Source organism: Falco peregrinus, chromosome 2 (assembly GCF_023634155.1).
Source record: "Falco peregrinus isolate bFalPer1 chromosome 2, bFalPer1.pri, whole genome shotgun sequence".
Lineage (NCBI taxonomy): Eukaryota > Metazoa > Chordata > Aves > Falconiformes > Falconidae > Falco > Falco peregrinus.
Genome location: NC_073722.1, coordinates 49,932,058 through 49,958,245, shown reverse-complemented (window position 1 = coordinate 49,958,245; position 26,188 = coordinate 49,932,058). Strand labels below are relative to the sequence as shown.

Below are 26,188 nucleotides of genomic sequence, written 5' to 3'. Positions count from 1 at the left end.
GTTTATGTTCATACTTTTCTTTGTATGTGTGTTGTTAAATTTTGCCCGCACTATTGCTGGGACTTCACTAAACCTTATAGCTTTAAGACCTAGAGCTCTTCCCAAATAAAGGCAGAGAAAACACACAAGAATCTTAGATTGATTTATCTTTCTTCTCAGCTATTGGAATATTAATTTGTTTTAACTGAAGCGTTATTTTGTCTCATTAATCAAACAAAAGAAGGGAAATTGAAAATGATGCATAGGGAATAGAGAGGATATTCATCTTGAGGTGTGAGAGAAGATGTGTGTGTAAAGCTATGCCTTACAAGGCCATGAACGTGGTTACTTTTTTTTTTTTTTTTTTTTTTTTAGGATTGGATCAACTTAAAACATCCAGCTATGTTAACAGTGCATCATTGGGCCATTAAATGAATGGCCAGAGTTATTAGTAAAAGTAATATTCATTCCTTTTTTTTTTTTACTAGTGTTGGCCTTGTTTACATAGGAAGTCTGGGTGTTTTACAGTGTGCTAGTAACCAATTCTTAATTCCCTTTGTGACAATTTGGTCATATTCAGGCAGCTTAATTCAACCTGCTTCTCTGCTCTGCATCAACTGCAAAGCTGGGCACATTGCTGATGCTGAGTGCAGAGGACCAGCTTAAGGTCCCCTTCTGCCCACGCTCTGAACTGACTGCATTTAAGTGAGCTCAGTTCAGAAGCTACATAGTGATGTCAACATCATGCTACCTGAAAACCTTGCTAAAAATAAGGTAAAGAGTTTAGATGGTTCTTAATCTTCTTAAAAAGTCTGCCATACTGGAGCTTGCAGCATCAGAACATCAGCATTTTGGATATATTCAAGTATGCAATTGCCACGCTAGGAAGGACATTGTATTATTTTGATAAAATTGTATTAATCTGAGGCTTGTAAAGTCAATAGTGCTCAATCTTTTGTTCTGAATAGCGTTTTGTGTCAGCTTGCATGGGAAATTAGAAAAAGAAAGCGAGGCTCAAGTTTAGTAAAGTGCTGAGGATCCACCAGATGCATCCACGAGTCACAGCAGTGGATTTGTATGAAGAGGAGAGTCATGTCTGCAGAACCACAATCTCTCACCTGCACTAACAGCATTTTGGATTAGAGATACAGGATCACAACCTTGGGATCACACTCTGGGAAGCCTGAAGGTGGCCTGCAGCTTGGAAGCTGAATGCTGCTGCTCTAATTCCTCACCCGCATGTTACCTATAGGGCACAGCACTGTGCGAGAAGGGTACCACACCTTGCTGCCATTATGTAGCTAGCTCTCCTAAAACATGCAAATGCACAACCGAAGGATTAAACCACAAATGTTTCTTATGAAGATACACAGAACTAAGCAAGGGCTGAGCTAAACCCCTCTACTGCAATGCAACCGCTATAATGGAAAATTCTCATGCTCTGCAAAACACCGTCATTAAAATGCACGGTACAGATACATGCTCATTTTTGAGTCTCTGAGAACAAAAGTAATTAATCGCACATTCAGATACTTGGTCCACAGTGTTATCTCAGAAAGAAGTGATGTTTTTTGCTGTAAATTAATGAGGCTCGTCTCTTTTTTTTTTTGTGGCCTGCTAAAAAGTCACTAATCATTTGAAATAGAGTTACAATGTTTATTTAATTCAATGAGATTTCTTTTCCTGGAGAATAATAGTGCTTTTACTGAAATTCAGACGTTCAAAACTAATACCTAGGAACATGGCATTAGTGTGAATAAGTCGCAGGAAGGGAAAATTGCAATTAACCGACAGCCGTACTACAGTAAGCTGTGCCCAGGTCATGCTGCACAAGCACGGTTACCCTGTGTCAGTAATTGGATGGGAGTCCTCACATAAAAACCCACTGATGCAGGAAATTCAGAGGACACCATACTTTTTCATGAGTCGATATTGAACCCATGAAGCAACACAGTAGATGGCAGGAGGTGATGAGTTGAAGACTAGAAAAATCGAAGTCCTAATGCCTAGAGGTCATTTAAAACTTCAGGTTTAATTCTCTTTTGCTTTTTGTTACATTATGTTCATATGAAATGATGGCTGAGCATTACATCACCTTTGCTTGAATCCATAGTGAATCCTTCAGCTAGTCTTTCTCTGAAGCACTACTGTGCACTCTGTTTTAGAGTGCATTTCAAATAGTCATCCACTCAAATTCATTTTTGTTCGGAGTCCTTGTAACACTTACAACGTCTGACCCACAAAATCCAGAAGTAAAAGCTATAGGATCTTTTCCAGAATCTTCAAAATGCAAAATATTCAAAGTAAACTGGGATTTACTGGGAAGCGTTTATTCACAGGTAGGCAAGCATTGATATAAATAATGGAATCTCAGATCTTTAGGGTAGCACAGAGGCTTTACTGGTGGGACACAGTCTCTTCCTGTATTAAGACTTAGGATATTAAACCTACCTCAACATTTGGAACAGTAACAGCGTCCTCCCCCCCCAGTTTTATTTCTTTCCACTCCCCCTCCATTCCCTTTTCCTGTGCCTCCCAAAGTTAGCCCAAATATTACTTCTGGATGCCCAATCATAATTTTCTGGAAAATTTTCTCTTTTATCTATTGAAATTCAAATCCTCATTTTGCTTTCACAAGGTTTGCACTCTTCACCCTTCTTTCTGGTGCACTGCTGGGGCTCAGCAGGCATTTCAGAGGTTTCTTCTAAGCCTACTGCATGGCTCATTACCAAGCTGTAATTAGCCATGTGCCACATTCCCAAGGGAGTATTGAATGTTACGCTCATCTACGGAATAATTAAGCTTCATGCTCAATAAATATTTCAAATTATTTAGTAATTATGTGATAGGGGAGGGAAAGTTAAGAAATAGCATGAGTTGCCACCTAATGAACTTCAAAAGATAGCTAGAGCAGCTCAGTTGATTAGGGGATGAGGCAGCAGGCACTACAATTGCAGTGACACTAGATGAAAACACTTAGAAGAGGGAACCGCTGAAGCACTTGTGCAACCGAGCCTTGGCAGGAGGTGTGCTGCTTCCACATAGCCATGTGGGACCCAAAAACGCTCCCAGGAAAAGTAGTGTAATAGAAGCAGCAACGAAAGGAGTCTGAAACCCTTCCCCATGCTGGCGTCACCCCAAGTGTCTATACAAGGCTGCTGGATCTGTGGATATACCTCATTTAGTATTTCAGGGTACCGTGAAACTTCACAGAGAAGCTGCATTCTGGTCAGCACTACTACTGTGGGGTACCTGCAATCCCACTTCTTGTGGAACACCACAAGGCGCACACAAAATATTCTGCAGTAGCACTGTACGTTCTGAATTTTCTACCAGCTGAGTCATCCATAAATATGCAAGAAGCCAAACAGATAAAAGTATTTCTTTTAGGGATAGCAATATAATACCTACACAGTGGTACACATGGAACATCTCTGAGGATAACCTGGGCCATCTTTCTCTCATCCAAACAAATCAGCTTTTTCATACTGACATTGACATAAGTATTTGCCTTCAGCAGACTGATGATAAAAACCACTATGTAATTAAGAAAATAATTAATAAATAAAACTAAAACTACAAATCCATAATGAATATGAAAATATATAGAAGATTTTGAGTTTCACAAATTGCATTCGATTTAGGTACAAACTATTCTTAGAGCAGATTTTCCAGTTTCCCTTAGTTTGGGCTTTAGTGCACCTGTAATATGAATGCTCCACATTGAATCTCTGTTCACTCCCACAGTGTTTCCACTCAGATAGGATTTAGCCTTCATACATATCACATAATTTGTAATGCATATTTCATTTTACAACAGCTCCTTTCGTAATGGATTTGAAAACTTAACATAGACATCCAGCACTGATCAAAACACAAGCATATGCCTAAAATAAGAAACACCATACAAACGTTTTTCAAGATAAACACTGCAAAGCTCCACTGAAGTCAGTGACCTGCACTTTGTCACTCCAGGTTATGAGCTTCATCGTGAAGTGACCCCGTAACCTCAAATCCAGCCCCAAACTACAAAATGCACTTCTCTGTTGTTAAAACACACAGCATTCCAGTTTTGCTCTGATTTTCTCCATCTGAGCTCCAGAGGAGGTGGGACACACAACATTGCTTGTATGAATGACACTGAGGAGCTGGGGCTGTTACAAATTCAGCCTCAGTTACTGGAAACCAGTCCCAAAATGGTTGCAGCCCAAATGGTTAGAACCCAGGGTGGCTGTTGAATAAAAACTAGTGGAAAAAACGTCATCCCTAAAATGAGTCCAGACAAGCAGTTTCAGGAGGAAAAGCATGTTTGAATTAAGTGAGTACTCTGTTCAAACAAGACCGCACCCATGATTAAATCTCTTATTTCTGTTTACAAGAGAACAAGGTGGCAGATGAAGGTTTGCTACTTGACATTCCAGAACACTTTTTTCCTTAGCAGTTGTTTCAGCGTATACTTGTTAAACAAAGAATGAACAGGCTTTTTTTTTTGTTTGAACAAAAGTGGTATAATTTCCCTTCTACTGCATTTGATAGGCATAAATGAATAACGCTTTTAACTCTCTGACATCCAAAAGAAAAGGCTAAAGAAACTAAGATACATTAAGATAAAAAAAAAATCAAATGAAAACACTAGAAGATGGTTTCCAAATGGAAGACTCTGACTATGTTGGCTTTCAAAGCTACCAGCCTGTGACCACAAAAGAAATCTTATACTCTGTGACAAAAGCAACTTCAAGAGGAAAAAAAACCCCAGTAAATCTATGCAGCTGCACATGAACCATCAATCTGGATGAGCAAGCACTGAACCACACTGCTGTGACTGTACAAAAGGCAAACAATACCCAATGTAAGCTAAAAGTACCAAGTGCGTGCTTTTAGGAGACAAAAGCCTAAACCATAAAAGGTATTCAAGTACTTAAAAGGGGTATCAAGAATTTCAAAAGTGTTCATAAGCCCAGCTTCCTCTGGAAAAAAACCCACAACAGGCCATGTGGAACATCATTGGGAAACCAGCAGGTGAGTAATGTCCTAATGTGTACCACCCAAAGGTGATGTCTTTGTGCCTGGAAACTCAGGACTTAAGTTGTCCAAATTTGGGAAATTTGTTCCAGGACACTTATATTTAAGCCTCTGCATAACAATAAAATGATCCTTTTCATAAAACGTTCCAAAGTAGACTAAAATACATATTTTTTCAAAGGCTACTGCAGCAAGAGCACCAAATAAGCCTATTTTGTAATTATGTTAAGGCTTTGTCTTCACAGAATATACCAACCTAAGCAAATTAGGGATTCACAGAGGTCTTCAAAACAGGGCCAACTTTAAAATTAGACCATGTTCCTCAAGGCCTTGTTCAGCTGCTTTTTGCATCCATCCAGAGATGGAGTCTCCATCGCCTCCTGGGCAGCCTGTTCCAGTGCACTGTTCTCCCAGGGAGGAATTTTTCCCTTGTATCTAATTGTATTTCCCTTCCTGCAACTTGTGACTGTTGCCTCTTGGCCTTCCAGTGTTTGCTTCTGAGAAGGGTATATTTTCTTCCATAACCTCTCTACTGCAAAGGTGAGTTGCTGCCTCACATTCAGCTTGTTTTCCATCAGGACCATCAGATACTTTTCCGCAGAGCTGTTCCCCCCTCCTTGCACTGATGACTGGTGTTACTCTGTCACAGGTGCAGGAAACTGGATTTACCTTCACTGAACTTCATGAAGTCCCTGTTGACACATTCCTGTAGCCTGGCCCAGTCCCTCTGACTGGAGGCTCTGCCCACCTGAGCATCAGCTGCTGTTCCCCAAGTCTGTGTATCTGCAGATGCAGCCAGGGTGCAGTTCCTCTTCACCCAGACCATGTAATCCAACCCTGTGCTACTGCTCTGTTGTCCTGCAACATTATCTGCATTAACTTGTTCTTCACCATTCCCTGTTAGAATAGCTCACGGGAATGCTGCTCCATTCATCTAATGTTAGATAAGAGCACTGTGGTAGAGAGAAACTTCTAAAAAACCATCCTGGGTTAAATCCTTATTCAGTGTAAATTCCTTGCATTTCTAATCAGCTTATACTAAATGAAGATCCAGGCTATCCATTCAAAAGCCTGTGTGCCAGTAATGTATTTAAACATCAGCAGACCATTTATTATAACGAATTCTCAATGCTCTATGTATTAGTTCACTGTTGGCATAAGTATCTCCTGGAGGAGCACCAGGAATTGGGCGCTTCTGCCTCACTGCTGAGTTAGAACAAGCAAACAAAAACATGCTGAGTGTTTCTATGCTTTTGAAAGAAAGAATTCCTATTATTTGAATGCGTTTATTACCAGTTGAGCCTTCCTAATCTCTAGATACCTCTTGGGCTTAGAAAAATATGCATTCCTACAGGAAAATATTTTTTAGAACCCTTAAAATAAATTTCTTACAGAACAGTGTAATCTAAAAAATACTCACAATGGGAGCAAAGCTAGGAAAACACTACCACCCATTAAAACCCCACCCTCCTGCGGTCCTTGACCATCAGCTGAGGTCTTCACTGCAGCCTCCCTTAATCTGACCCAAGGAGCTAATACTGTTTTACTTGAGTTCACTTTTCATGACAGGAACACTCAGTATCAGAGACACCCCTTGGAAGAGGGAATCAGAGACAAACAACAGTGCCTGTTCCATGACTTCTGTGCCAGATCATTCAGAGTTCACAAACAGGAGCCCGCTTCAAGTCAGCTTGCGAGAATGCTGCTAAATAAATCTAGCTTACGCAGATTTAGTCACCTTATTGCTCCTAAGTAGAGAAGGAAATCAAACATCATGTACGAGATGTTCTAGTCATACTGGACACAGTAAGACCGCTTTCAGGTTTGACAGCTGATACAAAACACAACAGTTCTAGGTCTCCTCTCACGGACACCACCTGTACCCTGTCCACAGCCATCACACCCAGGAGCTTGTTCTGATTTGCAGCAGCGAGAGCAATGCAAGGCTTCAGCTCACAAAACTGATCAGAATAAAACTCTAATATTATAAGATTTTTGTTTTATTTAAGTATTTTCCTAGGTAAATCACACTACAGTTTGGATGGGCTTAGCAGTGCTATCACCTTTAGCAGTTCTGTAGGCACAAGCCAGCCCTTCCACAAGTGACACTGGCTATGCAGGATGAAAACAGATCAACTGGCAACCAGTTCTGCTTGGAGTGAGCACCTGCCTCCTAGAGATCTGTGAGCATCGAATCTTACCTTCCAGAATTGTGAAATGGAGCTCAGGTGAAGGTGAAATCCAACCTTGGCACCTGCTTCCAGCGTGAAGATACCAAGATACTCTAAGTGGGTCCCCTACTAACAGACAGCGGGGGTATGTGCCTAATCCTGATCCGTTCCTGTGCAAACCCGTACACCCACCTCGCCCTGTGTCTGGCTCAAGACTGAAAGCTGCTGAATACACAAGCCAGCAACTAAGTTGCAATCTTCTTCTTCTGCCACAAGAGGAAATAATGATAAACTTCTTCTCTATATAAAGCTTAGAGAAACTTATTTCCAGCAATTCCGTAATGCAGAAAGAAGGGACAGGGAGGAAGGAAAGCAGCTGGCAGGGAAGGCAACAGCTTGTGCCTGTCACTCAGCTCTCTGCATATGGTTTGAATGTGTAGATGAGCTGCTGCCTCTGTTCTTCCAGTAGTCAAAATCCTATTAAAATGCTGCTAATTTAACTGTTTAAAAAACTACCAATCCCTAATAAACGTAAGATGGTTTCCAAAGGAGTCCTTCCTGCCAACACACGTGTTTAACATAGTGCAGCAATCAGCAGGACCAGCCCGGTCCCCTTATTGCTTCTCTGGTGCAGGTCTGAAGCAGATCTTATTGACTGTTCTTTCTGCAAACCTCTGCGAGATGTTTGAAGTCGTCAGGCTCCTTGAGCTATGATGCACTGGGCTGCACCTGGCACGAGGCAGACGGAGCAACTCCAACATTATACAAACAGCAAACCCAGCCGAGGACAGTATATGAGTTACGGATAATGGCAGCCAGGACAGGCACGATCCACCCGAAGCAAACTACGTGTTGTCTTAAAAAAAGTAACGTGGAGCTGCATTTGCTATTCAGACCAGTCGGATGTATTTAAATAAAGACTCTGTTCTTTAATATACACACACACATATATGTGTATATATAAAAGAATCCTTTATAGGATGTGTCCAGATGAGTATCCCTCCAACTCCCTGCTCCTTTTTCTGGACTCATTATGCTTTTTATTATTGCTATCATGCCTTGCTATACCCCAGGCTTAAAACAGCACGTTTGAGGCTTTTTCCTTACAATCAAATCAATACCATTTGCTGGGTAATCAAGCAACAAGCACATTGAACTATTTAAGAATGTAATACCATTTCCAAAATATACTATGTATATAAAAACTTGGTAAATGACATTTTTTTAATTGATCTTTAATGAAGACCTTTCTGCCTCTTCACAGTTTTTCTTCTTTTTTTGCTTTAAGATTTAAGTTTTTTCTTCTTTTCTTGTCACATTATCAAGATAAAAAACCAATATATTTATTTAAATATAAATCTTCCCGAAAGTGCAATATTGTTATCACATATTTTTTACTGAGCTATCTTTGGCCTTTGGAAACTAAGGTTTCCTTTACAAGAAATTATATCTGCATTTCTCCAGCATACACTGCTACTTTTTGAGAGAGATGGATGCTACAGCAAATCTGTGGCACAGTGACCATGGATCACAGAGCCAAAGGCAAGGCTGAATAAGACAATGGACCAGACATAGGTCTACATATTTGCAAGATAAAAGGAGGTATTTTATAATACTCAGGTTATTCTAGGAGGATGTTTTTTACAGGAGTTAAAAACACAAGCTTCCACCTGTTCCATTCCAGCTTTCAATATCCTGTATCATCATCCAAAACTAACATGTTTCATCGGTATCTTTGTAAAACACCATTTGCTCAGATATTTACCAGGTTTTTGGCTACTCTTTTTTAGTTAAATTGCCCACGTACTAGTGTTTTGCAATAAAACATAATATATAATGTTATTCCTCTCTCCTCTCTTCTTTCATTGCTATTACTTGGTCACAGGAATACCTACCATGGTAAACAAACAGAACAAAGACTTGCAAAGCCATCAAGCAAACATCATTCCTACCTCCAGCCTGGTCCTGTCCACATCCTTAGGCAGTTTCACACGAACTCGGTTTGTTACAATAAGTGTTTCATAAGGATAAATCTGTTAAAAAGACAAGAGCATATGAACTCCAGCCAAATCTGATTCTTATGTGCGGATGTGACAGTATGGAGAACTTACTAATTTAAACGGTACATACTTGCATCTTGATTTGACAAATATTTCACTGGGACAAAAATTAACAAAATAAAAAAAAAAGGAACATATGTAACCTTGCTAGGAAGTGCTGAATCTGATTGTTCTTCCAGTGTTGGAAAAGCCCTTCTTACCTTGTATTCTGCAAGAGAATAAGAACAGGTTCACAGTTTAGAATTTATAGGCTTCTTTTGGAGACACTGCAACGAACATTTAGGTACGTCAGCGATTTGTTGCGCTACTACATTTCTGTCTTCTCAATAGCTGTTGGATAACTGCACGTATAGTATGCATTTGACCCCCATGCTCTGAATGCCTATAACGCTGTCTATCACTGAAGCAGTAGTCCTTGAAATTAAACGCTTATTACAGAAAGTCCATCTCTTGATGCTATTGGGTTACACAGTGAGTATTCTGGCAAAATTGGGAATTTCTCTTTACAGGATGCTTTTGTGCAGAGTTAAGTCAGTCTGTCATCCAAAAGTCCTGCCCTTATTGTTCTTTACTGGAAACAGTTAAAATATATGGATTATTACAGGCAAGTCAGCTTGGGAACATACATGAAAACCATTATGTTAATACAATATTTCAAGATGCCAACATCCTGCACTTGGGCTGACCGCAGAAGGAATAACAACAGTGAAGAGAAGATGATTTAGGGGTGTGGGGACAATGACTCCTGGATCTAAACTAGCACAGGAGTATTCTAGTTAGGTCACTACATGACTATATATGCTATGACTACCACAATGTCACCTGTCCACAACCATGATTAAATGCAATCAGGAGAGCCAATACATTTTCATAGACCTTTTTATGGTCTGAAATGAAATCAGAGATAAGCCTACTTTTCAAAATCTGTACTTTGTTCAAACATAGAGAAAAATGTTTGCATCAATACAGAAGCATGAAGTGAAGCATCAGAGTAAGATTTTCAAAATGAGCTCAAGCGTCTTGGAAACAAAATCCTACTCTTCCCCATGAGTAGATGCATATTCCTAAATTGCTCTGCTCTTTTGAAAATTTCAACACAAGTTCCATATTAAGTTCACAGTCCATTTAAACTGTAACAAAAACAAATAATGCAAATGAATTCTGCTTTTTGAATTCTGTATATTTTAACCACACTGTAGCACAAACAAGAAGCACAATGGACATCTTTTAAAAAATGAGATATGCCTTGAAGCAGTGATTATCTTAAATTTCTTCCTGCCTTTGATATAAGACCACCATCCCAGAGACTGTTGCCACACATTGAGGATACTGGGATTGACTCAGCCTAGTTGTACAACTTTATGATACAGGACTTCAGTCAGGCTTTATGTTCAGTTAGATGAAAAGAAGATTCTCTGTGATGAACATGATACTGAGGTGGATCTCTGTCTAGTCATTACTACATGAACTATGGGGAGATCTCAGAATAGAAACCTTTCTGGTCAATGTATTAATGAGCATCCTCAAAGGAAGAAAACATGAAGTGAAGTGAAAATGAAATTGCAACGTACCTTTCATCCCCCAGCTTGCCTCCTGGTCCATTTCATATTGGCCCATATTTTCAGGCTGAAAGAGAAAGACAGAAGCAATGTAGCAGCAAAATACACTACTAAACCACTCTGCATGTTGACAAGAGAAAAAAGAAAACCAGTTGGTACCAGACAATCAAAACACAGATCCTGGCAAGACAGAATGAGAATACAGAGTTTCATTTGAACTCAACCTAATTGCTCAAGTAAGCAAGGTAGGACTGAAATTGTCACATGCCTTTCCATGCCAAGCAGACATCTTACTGCCACTGTCACAAATCACTTATGCGGCACTAAAACATCTCTCACTCTGCTTTCTGCTTCACACTGCTGATGCCATTAAGACCAGGAAGAACTGTGCATGTGTGCCATAGCTTTGTCTGACTCGTTGTTATTCTTCCTTTGCCGGCAAATGGTATGATGAAAAAACATTACAGGAGAACAGAAAAGCACTATTATATGGGGTTTTTTTCCCCTGAGTCTCATTTTTGCCTGTTAAGGTACGAACGGTGTGCACAGCTATGCTCACAATAACCTGCAAGGTTCCTTGTCGTTTGGTTTCAGTTTATTTTGTTATGCAGCACTGGGATGGCTGATTAAAAATAACAAACCGCAGAAGCTGGTATGAACCAGCGGTCCAAACAGAGGACATCCACTGCGAGAGGAATTTTGGCCTCAAGGATCTGACCACGTGCAAGCAACCTTTCCAACCTCCCTACCGTTTTCAGCTAAGGTTGGAGCCTTTAGGTGGGACAGCTGCTGCCACCCGCCGCTTCCACGCTGCACTGCACGGCTCCAGCCGGCGCGCGCGGCCAGCGCACGGCTGATGCGGCTGGTGTCCGCCTGCCTCTGTCAAGCCTCCCGATGGCTTTGGTACCTCACCAGTACAGTGGCTGGGCGCCAGTCAGTCCCTCGCTTCAAAGTTACTGGTAACAGTTATTGTGAAAAGTCAGAAAAAGACCCCGTTGACTCACAGGTGGGGACAGGTTTCTCCAGACCCTTTTAGTTTCCGAAGTCACATTTGATCAAGTTGCAGTGCCACTGGTTCCTTCACAGAGGAATTCAGGCAGTCAGGTATTGAAGCAATGCAGGCACAATTAGCCCTGCAAGATTAACTCAAAGGGATGGACATTTCAGTAGCTACTGAAAAAATAATTTAGCTACTCTTTTGACAGTTGCTTTCTTGTTGTCCTCCCAATGACCTGCAGTTTGACATGTATCACTGTAAAGTAAAATCCCACTCGTGCTTTTGTAGCTTTCACATCTTCCTTTGGAGAAAGGAGGGAATCTGAATGAGGTCCTGTCCATGTAGTTTAGACACAAATCAGTCTTATAAATTTAAGTGCACGTGTGCATGTATGTATGGCCAGCTTATTGCTATTAAGCATAATGGATTTGTACCTAAAAATGGTAAGCCATGAACTGAGAACCCGTAATGCTAGATGCCAGAGAGTAAGAGAGACCATAGGGTCAAAGATGCCTTTTCCCTAGACTTACAAAAATAATAAAAAAAGATTAGAAAAAGAACAACTAGTCTGATCTGATCATAATTGTTACGTATTTTGCCTTCTAGATTGCTGTCTGCCATTCTCTCTATATTGCTCCCTCCCTGCCTTAAAAGTACGATGACTGTGCGTGTATATACATACACATATACACACATGCATACTAGAAAAAAACCAGACAGATGGTTCAAGAAATGGAGTGGATGTGGGCTGCTCCACCTTTGCTCTAAGATCATTACTTGCGTAATTATAGGCCTAACTCACTCTATCATTAATTCAAGCTATACTGTGATCTATTAATATAGATTAATAGCCTGTGCATTTTCGACCTTCGTTTGTTTTGGGAGGAGAATCAAGATTTCTAATGCTCATGATGTACACAATTAAAAGGAGAAGCCTCAGTCTGTCTTACTCTTGCAGACAGACAAACTGTAACCCACATAGGGTATGAATCTGTCAGACAAGGCTGGCAGCCAAAACACCTTTGAAGTGTCTACTGTGTAGATTTTCAACTACTTACTAAGCTGCCTGTTTATGATACACTATTGCTTGGAGAATGCATTTAAATGTATACCTACCTGATGTAAGCCATTCTTTCCATAGCCAGGCAGAGAAGCAGATTTAGAATATGGAAATCCTGTAAAAGACACAACATACAACTGTATGTTTTGTAAACCCTTTACAGACTACTGAAACACAGAATTCAAGAAAACATCCAGAAACAGAAATTACAAGATCAATATGTACATTCTATTAATGGGATGACATATAACTGAGCAATGCTCACCTCTTCTCCATATTTAATGTACATGAACATGTGTAACAATGTCTATAAATAACAGCATGCCAGTAGGCACTCACCTTACCGGGCATGACATGAACAGAGCTGTGGGACTCATGTTACGGAAGCCTTATGCAGCTACGTGATGCAAAGCAGATTTGAGAGCTCGTGAAATCTCTGCCCTCCAACTTTGTGTAAACCATGACTTGAAAATGGGATTAAAGGTACCATCATTTTAGAGTTACATCACTTCTGATCAGGATGTATGTGGTTTTGGTTTTGTCTCTTCAAAAGGAAGGATTTGTAGCCTACCACTTAAAAAAACCCCACAAAAATGTTTTTGCTTTCTTTAAAACTTCTACTGTTTCAAGTGGAAAAAAGCATAAAAGAAGATATGGCAATAGATAAAGTAAATCAGTGAGAGTATAAACACTCATGAGAAAGTTAAAAAAATAGACAAAATCAGCAAAGCAGTGTTACCATGAACAAACTGTATGTAATATGGTGATGAAACTGTGTGCAGCCACTATGAAACAACTGAGAACTCTTACTTTTAATACTGAGAATCTAATAAGAAAGTTTGGAAGTTCCTTTTGTCAGTGAAAGGACAAAAAGTGTTTCAGATTATTTTTTGGTTAATTAAGATAATGCTGTATTATAAGCAGCAACAAGTTGAATCAGTTTAAAAGAAACAAAAGATGAACAAACAAGTGTGTAATAAACATTCTTGATTCCAGTACAGGAAACTTTGATAACTGCAAAGAGTTAGAGAAGTCAGTTAGCTCAAAGAACTGGACATACAATGCTTCTTTCTGTCAAAAATCTTAGCAATCTGTGTCCAAAGGGGAATGCAGGAGGGGGGAATCCAGACCTCACTGGATTAATAAATACCCTGAGGAGATGATTAGGAATAAGCATACAGAAAGAAAAAACAAAAGATGGATCAGCAAAGAGCTCGTGATGTGCCGAGATAAAGTGAGAACTGCCAGAAGTCAAGCTGAGTTAAACGCTGAAAAACGATACTAAAACAAATAGAGAAAGGTTCCCCAGCTATCCAAATAAAAAGAGAACAAGGAACGAAGAAATGGGATCACTGGGAGCTACGCTGACAGTATACAGCAGAGGTGAAAGGTAACCTAGACAGGGCTCCAACAGCAGCATTTCATCGCTGTTTTTAGGAACAAAAGATAGAGCACTGAGTAAGGAATGAAAGCTAGCGGGATAAGGGAACATTGATGAATCACAGCCATAATGAAAAAGCACTTAATGTACTTAAATAGGGAGCGATAAGCTCACATCAAATTGCAAGTCCAATACCTCTTACCACTGGAGAAGAGCAACTATAGTTCTTATATTTAAGAGGGGGGAAAGCTAATCAGGAGCTACCAGCTTGCTTCCAACAGAAAACTTAAGGAAAGACTGAACAAAACCATCAATGTAAACAGAAAATCAATTACATTCACATAGATTTTAATTGGTTTGACATAAGTTAAGGACACAGTGCCAGGCTTGCTTTCTTTGTTAAGAGAAATTACTTCTGCACAAGACAAATTTTATTGGATCTCATCTAATGTGATATTATTACAGTGACTGGTATTTGGCCACACTTGAAATTAAATGCAAATCTGGAAAAGATGGGAGTTTATCAGAGGAATTATAAAGTCTGTAAGGAAATAACAAAATGTAAGAAATGGGTAGTGAGAACGGAGCAAGGCTGCTAAAGAAAAGTGTCAGCATGGACTGGTGTTGAGCTGAAATTGCCTCAAGTTTTCACTAATAATCTGGACACCAAAAATAGTAATGGACTAACAAACTTTGCTGTCTACACAAAGTAATAAAGTACTGCCGATACAGAGGAGCACTGGGATATCATAAAGAATGGGGATAACCTTGAACATTAGAATAATAGAAATGGCATAAAATTTAATAATTCATGGGAAAACCATGCACTTAGGGACTAATAAATACACCAAACTTCTATAATTCAAGCTGAGAGCTCATAACTTGGAAATAATAGGGAAGGAGAGAAGCTTAGATATACAGCTCAATCACAAATAACCTTGAGTTGCTAGGACAAGCATAAAAAAAGGCAGAAACTAGATATGCATGTCCTGATACATATAAAATGTGGAAACAATAGCAGTGACAGGAGATCTTGGAGGATTCCTTTGTGCTGCTCTTGTTCATCCCTGTTCGCATGGGTTAAATTAACCCCAGAAGACCCATGGTCTACAGGATAACTGGGGCAATGAAAGCTCATAACAGGAGAGAAGGCTTGATAAACTTTGCTTATTTAAGCTAGTAAAATGAAGATGATCTATCAAAGCAAGAGTTGTTTCAGAAACGTAATCAATTACCATCTGAGAAGTGGTATAAACTACGAGCAGAACTTACGTGTTCAGCCCCATGGGGTTTCCAGGCCTGATACAGGGATGTAGTGACGAATACTGAATTAGATCACAGCTATTCCTGTTTAGAAACCAGAAACTTACCATTGCCTGTGACCTGACCGGCAGTGACGCCAGAGGGCAAAGAGTGTCATACCAGTGAGACAGGATGAATCTATCTGCCACACAACTGTCACCCCTGCTCCTGCCTGGAAAAAGATGCTGGTGCTGCACATCAGTGCAGAGTTCAGTTTCCTGGCCTCTTGGCTACATAGAGGATGGGTGAGATAACTGTTCTGTCACCAGTCGCCAAGGAAAAAAGCAATAAGGTAAGGACCAGTTTGAAACCAGACACAGTTCGCGCAGCTGGCAGTGGCGGAGGAGCTGCCGCCCGGGCACCGGGACGGAGCCGGGACCGGGACCGAGCCGGGACCGAGCCGGGACCGGGACCGAGCCGGGACAGGGACTGAGGCGAGACTGACCCGGGACCGGGACAGCCGGGACCGAGCCGGGACTGAGCAGGCACCAGGACCGAGCTGGGACTGGGACAGCCGGGACCGAGCCGCGGCCGGGGCCGCTGGGACCAAGCCGGGTCCGAGGCAGGACCGGGACCGCCGGGACCGAGACGCGGCCGCGGGCACCAGCGCCACCCTGTGGCCAGCTGGGAAAACCCAAGAGCCGAATGACGCCGAAACGGCCCGAAAGCAGTTAGCAAGGCCCAGTGGGAACGGTATCTCACTTAGCTTCTGTTTCCCATGAACTCAGTTACACAGTTAAACACGTTTTGTTTTGCTTCTTTTTGTTTTTTTAAATATAAAGGAAAAATATAGCACTAAAAGCCAACAGCCACGTACTGCTCATTGTCGTATCCAGCTGCAGCTGTACTGTTACAGTAAGATTTCTGAAGTAACTGGCCAAGACAAAGCAGTCTCTCTCTCTAATTAGGCACTATCTGAGCATCAGCTACTTTCTGCCTGGCTACAGCTCCTGTTTTTTGCACTATGACATTCACTCTAACCTGGACATTCTGAGGCTGCCTCTCAGCACATCAGGAATACATGTAGAGCCAGGGTTACATACTTTGACGACTGCTTTCCTAAGTATGTGACACTTAAAATCATGAATTATGGTAAATTATTAACTACTAAACATCTACATATACAGAAAAAAGACATTTACACAGGATGTAAGCAGATGCAAGGTCCACTCTAGATGCCAAATTACACAAGCTTCACGCTGATGCGCTTCGTTGTTAGACGTATTCTTCTGGGTGTATACCTAACACAACGTGGCTAAATATCGTCTAGAGCAGAATAATCCTTCTCTGGTTTGCCTAGAGGCTGGACAGATGAACGCAGGGCTGTTTACACAGTATGTTTGGACACATCCCCAGAGATTCACAGTCTTACGTCTACTAATCCTCTCCACTTTGTATATAACAACTTGGCACCAAACCTATACCTGAAAAGTTTATTTTCTCTGATACTCACTGACTATGCCACAGACACGGGGCTGAATGTCAGAGTTCTTAATCATAAGTGCAAGAGGCAGAGAAGCTACTCTTCCATGGCCAGCGGGGCATGTGACAGACCACAAATATTCAGAACTAAATAGGGAAACGCTGATTACAGAAGGAATTACTTTAGTATGTCCATGGGTACTAAAACATTCTAGTGGCTGAATAAAATCATAAAGAAAGGGGTGGGGGGTGGGGGGGGGGGGGGGGAAGAATGGAAATGTCAGGGAAAGAAAACTTGCCCGAGCATCAGTTCTGTGTAGCTGATAATTGTGTAGCAGGGCTAACTTTCACAAGGGACAGCGAAAAGCTAACAAAACCCCATGGGAAATTGCTTACACAACCTGCAGTGCATTGGTGTGGAGGGGACACTGCCTCTGACAGAGGTGTGAACCATCTTCTGAATTTCTAGTTTTAATAGCTCCATGTTCCCAAGATAATAAAAAAAACATAAAAGAAATGCTGGTATAGAAGAGTGACAAGTCCAGCAATATTCTCATGAAAAAACTTGACACCGTATGTTGTTCCTGTGTAACACAGTTCTTGGTGTGCTACATCCTTGTACTTAAAATTTGCACACAGGGACTATTCTCTCAATACATATGTAGAAAGTATCAGATCAACTCCAGAAAGCTTCCAACCATAACCAATGACACATTACAAGGAAAGGTTTAGGTGTTCATTTTTGGGCAATGGCTTACAGATGTTAGATGTGTGAGGTGGTCGGGCTCAGTTTCCCCTGCACAGGGAATCCTACAATACACCTTGTGCATGTATGTCATGTCTGGTGAGGACTAAGGAATCAAATCCCTCCAAGTCAGACCCATGAGACTGATGACCCAAAATAACTTTTCTTCTTTATCTTGTTACAGCCTTGTGACAGACTTTGTAGCATCTGTTTTTCCTCTTCCTTGCAGAGCTAAGCCATAATTTCCTTAATATACGTTGATGGAGCCAGCTATCACATTACCAAAATGCCCACAAGACTGACATCCTAGCCCTGCTTCCAGACATGCCTCGCATTGGATTCATTCTTTTGGAAAACTGCTTCCCCAACTTGTTTACCCCAGATGACCTGGTACTGCTGTATGGTATGAAGGGAAGAAGGCAGGGAGAGGAATGTCCCAGTTATCTGTTAAAATTCATTTAAAGTGTTTTTTGTCATCTATGTAATCTAAAAGTAAAATTCAGACCTGATTCTGATGACCATCTCCTTCCTCTCTGGACTTGCTGAACTGCGGAGGAAGAAATGTGCAGAATGTGCTTTTGGTACTGAAAGGTAGCACGGGCATATGCTCTTCAGACCAGTATTTAGTAACAAAATTACCCCATTATTCCATCTGGAAGATTTCTGTGAACTTACAGGTATAACTGTGAACAACAGCAAAAAATGCCTACTTTTAATTTTTGGAGCAAAGTGTTCTTTATGCTTACTGTGATACAGAAGAAATGGCTCTCATGGTTTGTATCAAGGAGTAATCGGCACAAGTCAAAAATCTCCCTGATACTACTATCCTGTCTGTTGAAAACACACCGCATATAATTAATAGCCAGTTTTATGTATGAATGAGGGGCACGTTTTTGTGGTAAGGAACTTCTACTCTCCAAAGAGACAACACCGTTTCTTTATACAAGCAATGCTTCTTCTTTTACTAATGTGAAACTGTAAGTAGTTTCACAAGACAAATCTCAAGGCATTGAATGCTTACAAGCCATAGGAAAACAGACAAATAGGTGTAATTACAACAGAGAAACAAAGCATAAAGCCAACTAGAGAGCTATGTGGACAAGCCTGAAGCAGGGCCACCTTCCTTTGCCACACTCCTACTCAACAGCTCCGGCAGGCCCGCGGATGCAGTACTCACGGGAGTAGCCAGCAGTCATGCCCTCTTGCGCCCTTGGGAAGTTTTCTCTGTCAGTTCCGGCAGTAAGAGACAGGGATCGTGTGTCCGAATCCGGGGAATTAGTTCTGGTGTCCATATCCCCTTTCAGAATGAGCCAACTGGTCTTCAGCTGGAGAGAGTAAAAGCCTGTTACAAGATTCAGTATTTAATATCTGAATACAGTTCTGCTTCATCTGTCTAGGAAGCCTTGTGAACTGATTGTATGTTTATGCTCATTGCAACTTCCACCATTCTTTATCAAATTATAAAAGCGACTACATCATGACTTAGACATCACAGGTACCAAAAACTTTTAACTTTCAGCTGGGCTGAGGATAGTTTCTCTGTTGATTAAGCTGCCTACTGTGCCCCACTTTAGAAGATGCACTGTGTCATTTTCTTGCTGTTAATTAATCTACCGTTAACATTTTTTTTATGTTAATATGCAGCCTAAGTAAAAGTCCAGAGGCCTAGCTGGACCACCTTTGTATATATTGAGACTGAGTGAAAATTCATGTGCTTACTGCTCTTAATTTCAATATGCCTACTTCTTTCTTTACTGTAGAATGTAGATTCTAAACCACCTGAGTGAGAGATTTGCTATATCTTCTTGGAAAGACCTAAACATAGCAATGATTATTTCAGCTATATGAAATAATACCTTTACATATGAACATGTTTTGAAAAACAGTTGCTTCAAGAAAGATCAATATACTCCCTTTTGTTCTTTGTGATCATTACCTTCTTACTGTCCTGATCCAAGCTTCCATCCTCCCCTTCTGATCTTCTTGCTGCTGTAAGATTAATTTAATTTTAAAAATTAGAGCAATTACATCTTTTTTTGTTTTCTGTTTTGGCTGTGGTTATGTTTTAAGTGGTGCTGATGTGTGGGGGGGACCCAATAAAACCCCCTCAGAGTTGGGTAGGAAATTCAACGTGTAGAGCTATGATTCAAAATCATTCTGAAATTCTTACAGTAATACTAACCCTTCAGGTATACAGTGTATTTAGATAATCTATTCCTGCTGGATTGTGACCCCATCTTTTTAGGAAGAAACTACATTTAAGGAATGATTGGTGGGAAAAAAACCTATATCATAATTTAGGAACAGATTTATACGGTCACTGTGCACAGTGTGGTCATTTCCCCATTCTGTGTTACCATGACCATGAAGACACATTCGGTTGCACAGGTATTCTGTGGCCTGCGCACCTGGGCCTCCTACATTCCCAAAAAGGTTCAGCAATGCCAGTAAAGTAGATAGGAACAAATGCGGTATCACCTCTTCATGAAATCAGCAAGAGAGGCTGGGTCAGACTGAAATTCACAATTCCTCGACCAACCACTTTTCTGACTATATCGCTCTTACAGAATTATTTAATAACAACAACAACAAAAAAATATTGCTGATATTTTACTGTTGGTTTACTGTCTTGTAACTTCTCAAATTGCTGAGAAGAAAACCAGAAATGGAAAACCAAAACCATAAAACCTACTCATTAGATAGTTCCAAACCATCAAGTGTGCTTTACCTTGTCTTTTATGTCCCAGAGTATTGTTGCAGACATTGAGTTACACCTCAGATTCTTACAGAAAGATTTTGCACCAAATTTCACATAATTGCAGGTAAAATTCCAAAATTTGAGTCCTACTTGCCTTAGTATCAGTCTGTGTTGTTTTGGGGAAAGTTTATACAGTACAAAACTGGAATACCACATTATGTAATGCACCTAGCATCATTTTAAGCCCATGAGAAGTTATCATAAGGGGACTGCCTGCAATGCCTGAGTAAAAGGGCAACACAAGAGCTCCATGCAACACAATGTACCCAGAAAATATATTAATAATAAAAATAGTATGCGATAGAAAAGTTAACGCACGGATTAGATTATCAGAGACAGAGGTGGGGAGGAGATTAAGTTGCACCATTAGAAGTGCTGCAACACTCCCTAGAAAGCTGGGAACAACGCTGCCCTCTCCATTTCCCCAGCCAGCATGTTTGCAGAGGATCTGCCCCGCATGTGAACACAGGCACTACCACTAGCACTTCAGTGCTATTCTGTTTCATTTGCCATCACACAGCTCACAGGCAGACCTTAACTATTTTTATTGAGGACATGGTTAAAAAATGACAAATTGCAGCAAGAAAAAAAAATCTATGGGTTAGAGGTGAAAAACTTAACTGTAGAGGTTTTGGTGTTTTTTCAATTTAATGTTATGGAACAAAGCCAGGTCATAAAGTAAAAACAGTATCATGAAAAATCTCAAGGTTTTCATAGTTAGCTAATAGCACCCTGATGAGGGTATTTCCTCAAGATGGCAAGCTGCTTCTCTGAGAAATAAATAGAAAGAAATATCCACATATGACAGATGAAGAATAAAATCCCTACATTGCAAGAAGGACAATTAAACAAGTTGTTCCATGTTATATGTACGGATCTTGCTCTCACTAAATCAGAAATCCATATAGGGAATCAGCTGCATTTTTGGAAATTGTTTTTGTTTCAAGCCATTGATGTTTGCAAAGCAAAAAAACCAATCCAAAGCGTTATTCAGAGATTTCAAATTTTCCACGGGATCTTGAGAGCATCTGACTTCAAAGACATGCAGAGGAGTACAATCAAAATCAAGGGGGGCCATGAAGGCCTGCGCCTCCCAAGTTCCTGAGGGGGCTTCATACAACAAATCCTTGGCAGATAAATCCAAGTAACCAGAATTTCATCAGTACTGAGCATCAGCTTCACCACTACAAGGGATACTTGGTTCTGCTGTGAACCCAATGTGAACTGCATGTTGCACATGGATCAGTGCTAATATTGCCAAAAAGCAAACCTCTTAAATTTCTTTTTAAACTCTAAATGATGTTAAAATATTTCTTAAACATGAGCACACACACAAAAGAATGACCACGCAGGCTCCTGCACTCCTCACTTTCTGTCCCCAGCTCCCAGCCTGATCTCTCATATGTCCCATTCTATCACCACCTTTTCCTCATTCTGAAGTTGGGTGTTCGTAATAGAAACACAGAAGCTGTAGCTACAGCAAATCTGTTGGGCACTGCTGCAACTGAAACCTTTTTAAAGCCAAATGTTTTGGAAGAGCTTTTGCACTTCTTGTTTTAAAGAACATTTTTGTGCTTGTTTGTTCAAACTTGGTCTCTTCAGTGAAGGAATGTTCTCTGGCTCCTTTTCAGCATGTATTAGCTCACTGTCCGTTAGCTTGAGGAGCTGGATCATCAACTCCTCATGCGTTTAGTCAGGAGTTCTTCCAGAACAAAAGGTAAATTTCATTTATTTTTTTTATTTAAAAACAATTATTGGAAGGGAAGTGCATTGATTTTTTTTTTTTTTGGCTTTCTGAGTTAAGAGTAAATTATGTTTTGCTCTTCATACGTTAGAAAAACAACAAGCATGTATTTTCAACACAACCTTTCAGAACATCTATAATCTATAAAAGAAAGTTCAAAACATATATCCTTGTTAACCTATAGAGACATCTGACTCACTAATTTAATTCTCCACTCACTCCAGTGATTATGAGGAAAAACTCCATACAGCAGTGCAAAACTGACATAATCCAGACTTCGACTGCATATCTGATGGATGGAAAATTGATATAAAAATGCCTGGCCTGGAAGAAAAAGAGCTGCTGCTTAGAATCCTCTTTGCAACCAAAAGTATCTATAAAATTAAATGACACAGACAGGACATTGGAGCCATATCCTCAGCTTGTGTAAATCCACAAAGCTATGCTCATTTACACCAGATTACTGTAACTTTGCATTTGCTCATGATCCTTCCAAACACCACCGCACTAATCAACTTCTTCCTTCGTCAGTAGCTTTTTTTGCACAGCCTGAGTAGTTGCTTCAAAGTTTGTATATCTAAAGACAAGAAGGAATTAGAGAGCTTGGGCAGATTATAAAGTTGGCAGATTACATTAAAGCAAGCACTAAACCAAACAGATACTATCTTTTTGCCTGAGAGGTAATATTAGTTTGTCCAAGATTAGGATACTGTGAGCAGAAAACGTCTATCAAAGACCAACACCTAAAGTATGCTGAAATGTCAGCAAGTCTGACTTTGCTCAAAACCATACCCAGAAAAACCACAGAGGTTATCTAAATATCTGAATGTGCAGTTACTTTAGCATGAAGTGCCAGTTACAGTGAACGTGCAAGGCTGACTCACTCGGGAGACATCAGTTGACTATTTTCTTTCTCCTATTACTGTACCAGATCCAAACTAGAGTTTAATCCAAAAAAGAAATAACTGCAGTTTTCCATGAAAGGCAGTACAAAATTGATAACTACATAACCCGTCATTTTAAAAACTGTTAACTGGGTATTTTAACATCAGTTAAAGCACTCTGTTACCACAAAAGAAAAATAGGTAAAATGTGTTTTCCTTGTTCTAACCATGAAGGCAGTGATGTATCTGCAGTCCCTAACCTTTCACTCAGGGAAAGTTGTCAGCAATCAGCTAAAGCCAAAGTATGGGAGAGCAAACACACGGAGCTTTCTCACTCTTACGTACAACGTGGGAAGTCACCTCTGTGCAGACAGTGCAGCAGAAGGCGAGAGGATGGGAGGAGCTGCTCCAACAGAAACACTGCTCACAGGCACAGCTTGGACCTTCCCCTGCCATGAAGAGTGGCGCAGCTTCATTCTCCCACCTGTATGTCTGAAAATACTTGCCTTCATCTCCAAAGTGCCTTAGCTCACGTTGTGATGAACATCTCTCATGTTTATTTTATTCTCTCATTCGTTCCCAAGCAGGGATACAATCATGATTAAAATAAAGTTATTGCTGTGAGACTGATTTATATCAGGTATTTTATTTTTATTTTTGACCTCTGCTTCTGACTACCGGAGTACCCCAGTCATGACTCTCTTAAAAAATCAGAAATGTACTTCTGCACTTTTCAGGCACACTTATTGGCAGCAGAATCCCCACGTATTTTTGCCAAAGACTGATAGTGGAATTCAGTTTAGAAAAATTAATTCCCTATTACTAAACCTGTATCATGAACCAAGATCATTGTCAACACCACTGAGAACACAGCAGGCACTGACAACAACATGGAAACTGCACTAATGTTAATTGGTGAAACGTACAGCGAAAGTAGTAACAGAAGAATGCAGACTTTGTATTTCTATTTTTCATATTTATGAGGGTCTTAAGTCAGAATCTCTGTGGTATAAAACATCACATTTCTTACTGTTGTTCAGAAACTCAGTAATCTTGTAGCTGGGTCTACCAAAGCTTTTCCTATCACATCTTGCCAAGGTTATCAGCTACGGAATTTGTTCCTAACTACCATGGTGTGACTACATTTGTTCTTGATATTTTACAGCTTGAAGAACTTGCCAATGAAAAGTAGATTTCAGATACAGCATTATCAATGAGTATTTTTTTCCCCAGCAACATAGCAGTCAGAATTATTTACAAAAGCCAGATAACCCAAGGCATGGTCTGGAAACAGAAAAGCAACCTTCAACATTTACCTGTTTTCTATCATTATATAAATAAGAAAACTGCTTTGAAGTTAGTGCCAGCTTTGAATTACCAAGACAAATCAAAATATCGTTACCTCAGTTTCAGAGAACTTACTGAATCCTTGGACAACATGTTATACAAAATGCTATTTAATTTTCATGTTACTTTTTTCCTGCAAAGACTACAGCAGACTAATTTGGAAGTCAACATGCATTTCTTTACAAAGACACGTAGATAAAACTGCAACTGACAAAAGCAGACTGTACCATGCTGTTTGTAGATAGGAGGTTTCCTATAGATGTTATCTTTTACGCCAGTGTCTGAGAAAGAGGAAAGAGAAAGGAAAGAATAAAAGAGTAAGCACGCAGTTCAGACCATGCTGCTTTTGTCTCCTCGCAACACCAAAAATGCACACACTTCAGCAAAGACTACACATTCATTCAGTGGTTTGTCGTTCACTGGTTATTACAGGAGGATGAAGCTTTATTCATCACCTTTATATATTTAAAATATTGGCTATACCTACCTATGCACCACAATCCCTCTTCAAGTCCCTCAAAATGCTTTAAGGCACTTTGAATGGCACCCATTTGCTGAAACGTAGGTGGTTACATCTGCACTACCTATGTATACTTAGGCAACAAACTGGGAGCACTTGTCACTATTCAAAATAAAATTCATACACAGGTACAATAGACTACTATAATAGTTATGCTTGAAAAGGGACTTCTTCCGTTAATGATGAACAAAGTGTACATGTTCAGATATAGATGTTTATACTGGAAATGTCCAATATTCTTATAGAAAATTCAATAGTTTGTCTACATTTTGAATTACACAGATAACTTGGCCTTCCAGGAAATTTCTGAAAGGCCCCAGAACCACAGTCCAGGGTTCCCATATCATGTTGTACAGACATCAGATTTACTTAGTACTACAGGCCCGAGCAGACACAACTCCTAATCACAGTGTGTTTACAGAAACATTAACCCCAGAAGCTAAACACTAGAATAAAAGAACTTCTACTGAGCAGGTAGATGTGCTTAGCAGTCAAAAAGCTAAACAAGTGTGGACATAAATTTAATGTGCCTGTTGACTGAATGGGAACTTGAAAACAGTATACCACATATGCAAAGGCACAGCCACAGGGAGCTTCCTAGAGTTCTAAAGTCTTCCAGCTGTTTTTAAAGTCTATGTTAAGATGACTTTCTAATTCAGAAAGTAGATGGATATGGAGAAAACCAAAATCAAAACCCCCTTCAGCATTCCCTCCTGCACACAAATTCAACAGACCTATGCAGCCATGGCACTATAAAGATTTTTATCTCTGTAGGCTTAATAACATTTGTCACTGTGTGCCTCCTTCCTCTAACATGTTTACATATATATATACACACACATAAGCACACAGCTCTCTAACTCCTTTATTTCTAAGATGAAGTTTAACAGGTAAAAGTTTTGCACTTATCAGACATGTTCTTCTCTTGTAGTTCAGAATTCACAAATCAATGCAAAAAAACCCAACAAAACCAACCAAACATTCAGAAGAGAATAAACAGGTGCCAGCAATTGAAGATCAAAAGCTAAGCAGTGAATGCCTACCTGGAATATGGAAATGCCTAGGAGCCTGCTGATAGACAGAAGGTGAAGATTTGCTGTCGGAGTACATGGATAAGCTTGGAGTGCTCCGACCACTTTCACTGCCTCCAAGGGGAAGAGCAAAGAAAGCAGATAAAAGAAAAAAATGGAAAGCAAAGTAGAGTATTTCAAGCATAAAAGCTTGATCAGAATGACTT

At 40.2% G+C, this 26,188-nt stretch overlaps 1 protein-coding gene across 9 annotated transcripts in view; it reads right to left on the bottom strand.

The window, feature by feature from the left end:
• Positions 1 to 26,188, bottom strand: part of ABLIM2 (actin binding LIM protein family member 2) — a 144,837-nt gene that overhangs the window by 5,241 nt on the left and 113,408 nt on the right. For 5 of the 9 annotated variants that reach the window (XM_055796832.1, XM_055796823.1, XM_055796828.1 and 2 more), the window contains 8 exons: positions 25,995 to 26,096; positions 24,659 to 24,712; positions 19,635 to 19,687; positions 18,876 to 19,023; positions 12,905 to 12,963; positions 10,804 to 10,858; positions 9,376 to 9,440; positions 9,125 to 9,205 (listed from right to left, as the gene is read on the bottom strand). In XM_055796832.1, coding sequence (XP_055652807.1) covers positions 9,125 to 9,205; positions 9,376 to 9,440; positions 10,804 to 10,858; positions 12,905 to 12,963; positions 18,876 to 19,023; positions 19,635 to 19,687; positions 24,659 to 24,712; positions 25,995 to 26,096 — 617 coding nt within the window. The remainder of the gene's footprint in view (positions 1 to 9,124; positions 9,206 to 9,375; positions 9,441 to 10,803; positions 10,859 to 12,904; positions 12,964 to 18,875; positions 19,024 to 19,634; positions 19,688 to 24,658; positions 24,713 to 25,994; positions 26,097 to 26,188) is intronic. The other 4 variants (XM_055796829.1, XM_055796831.1, XM_055796825.1 and 1 more) reach the window with 3 other exon arrangements.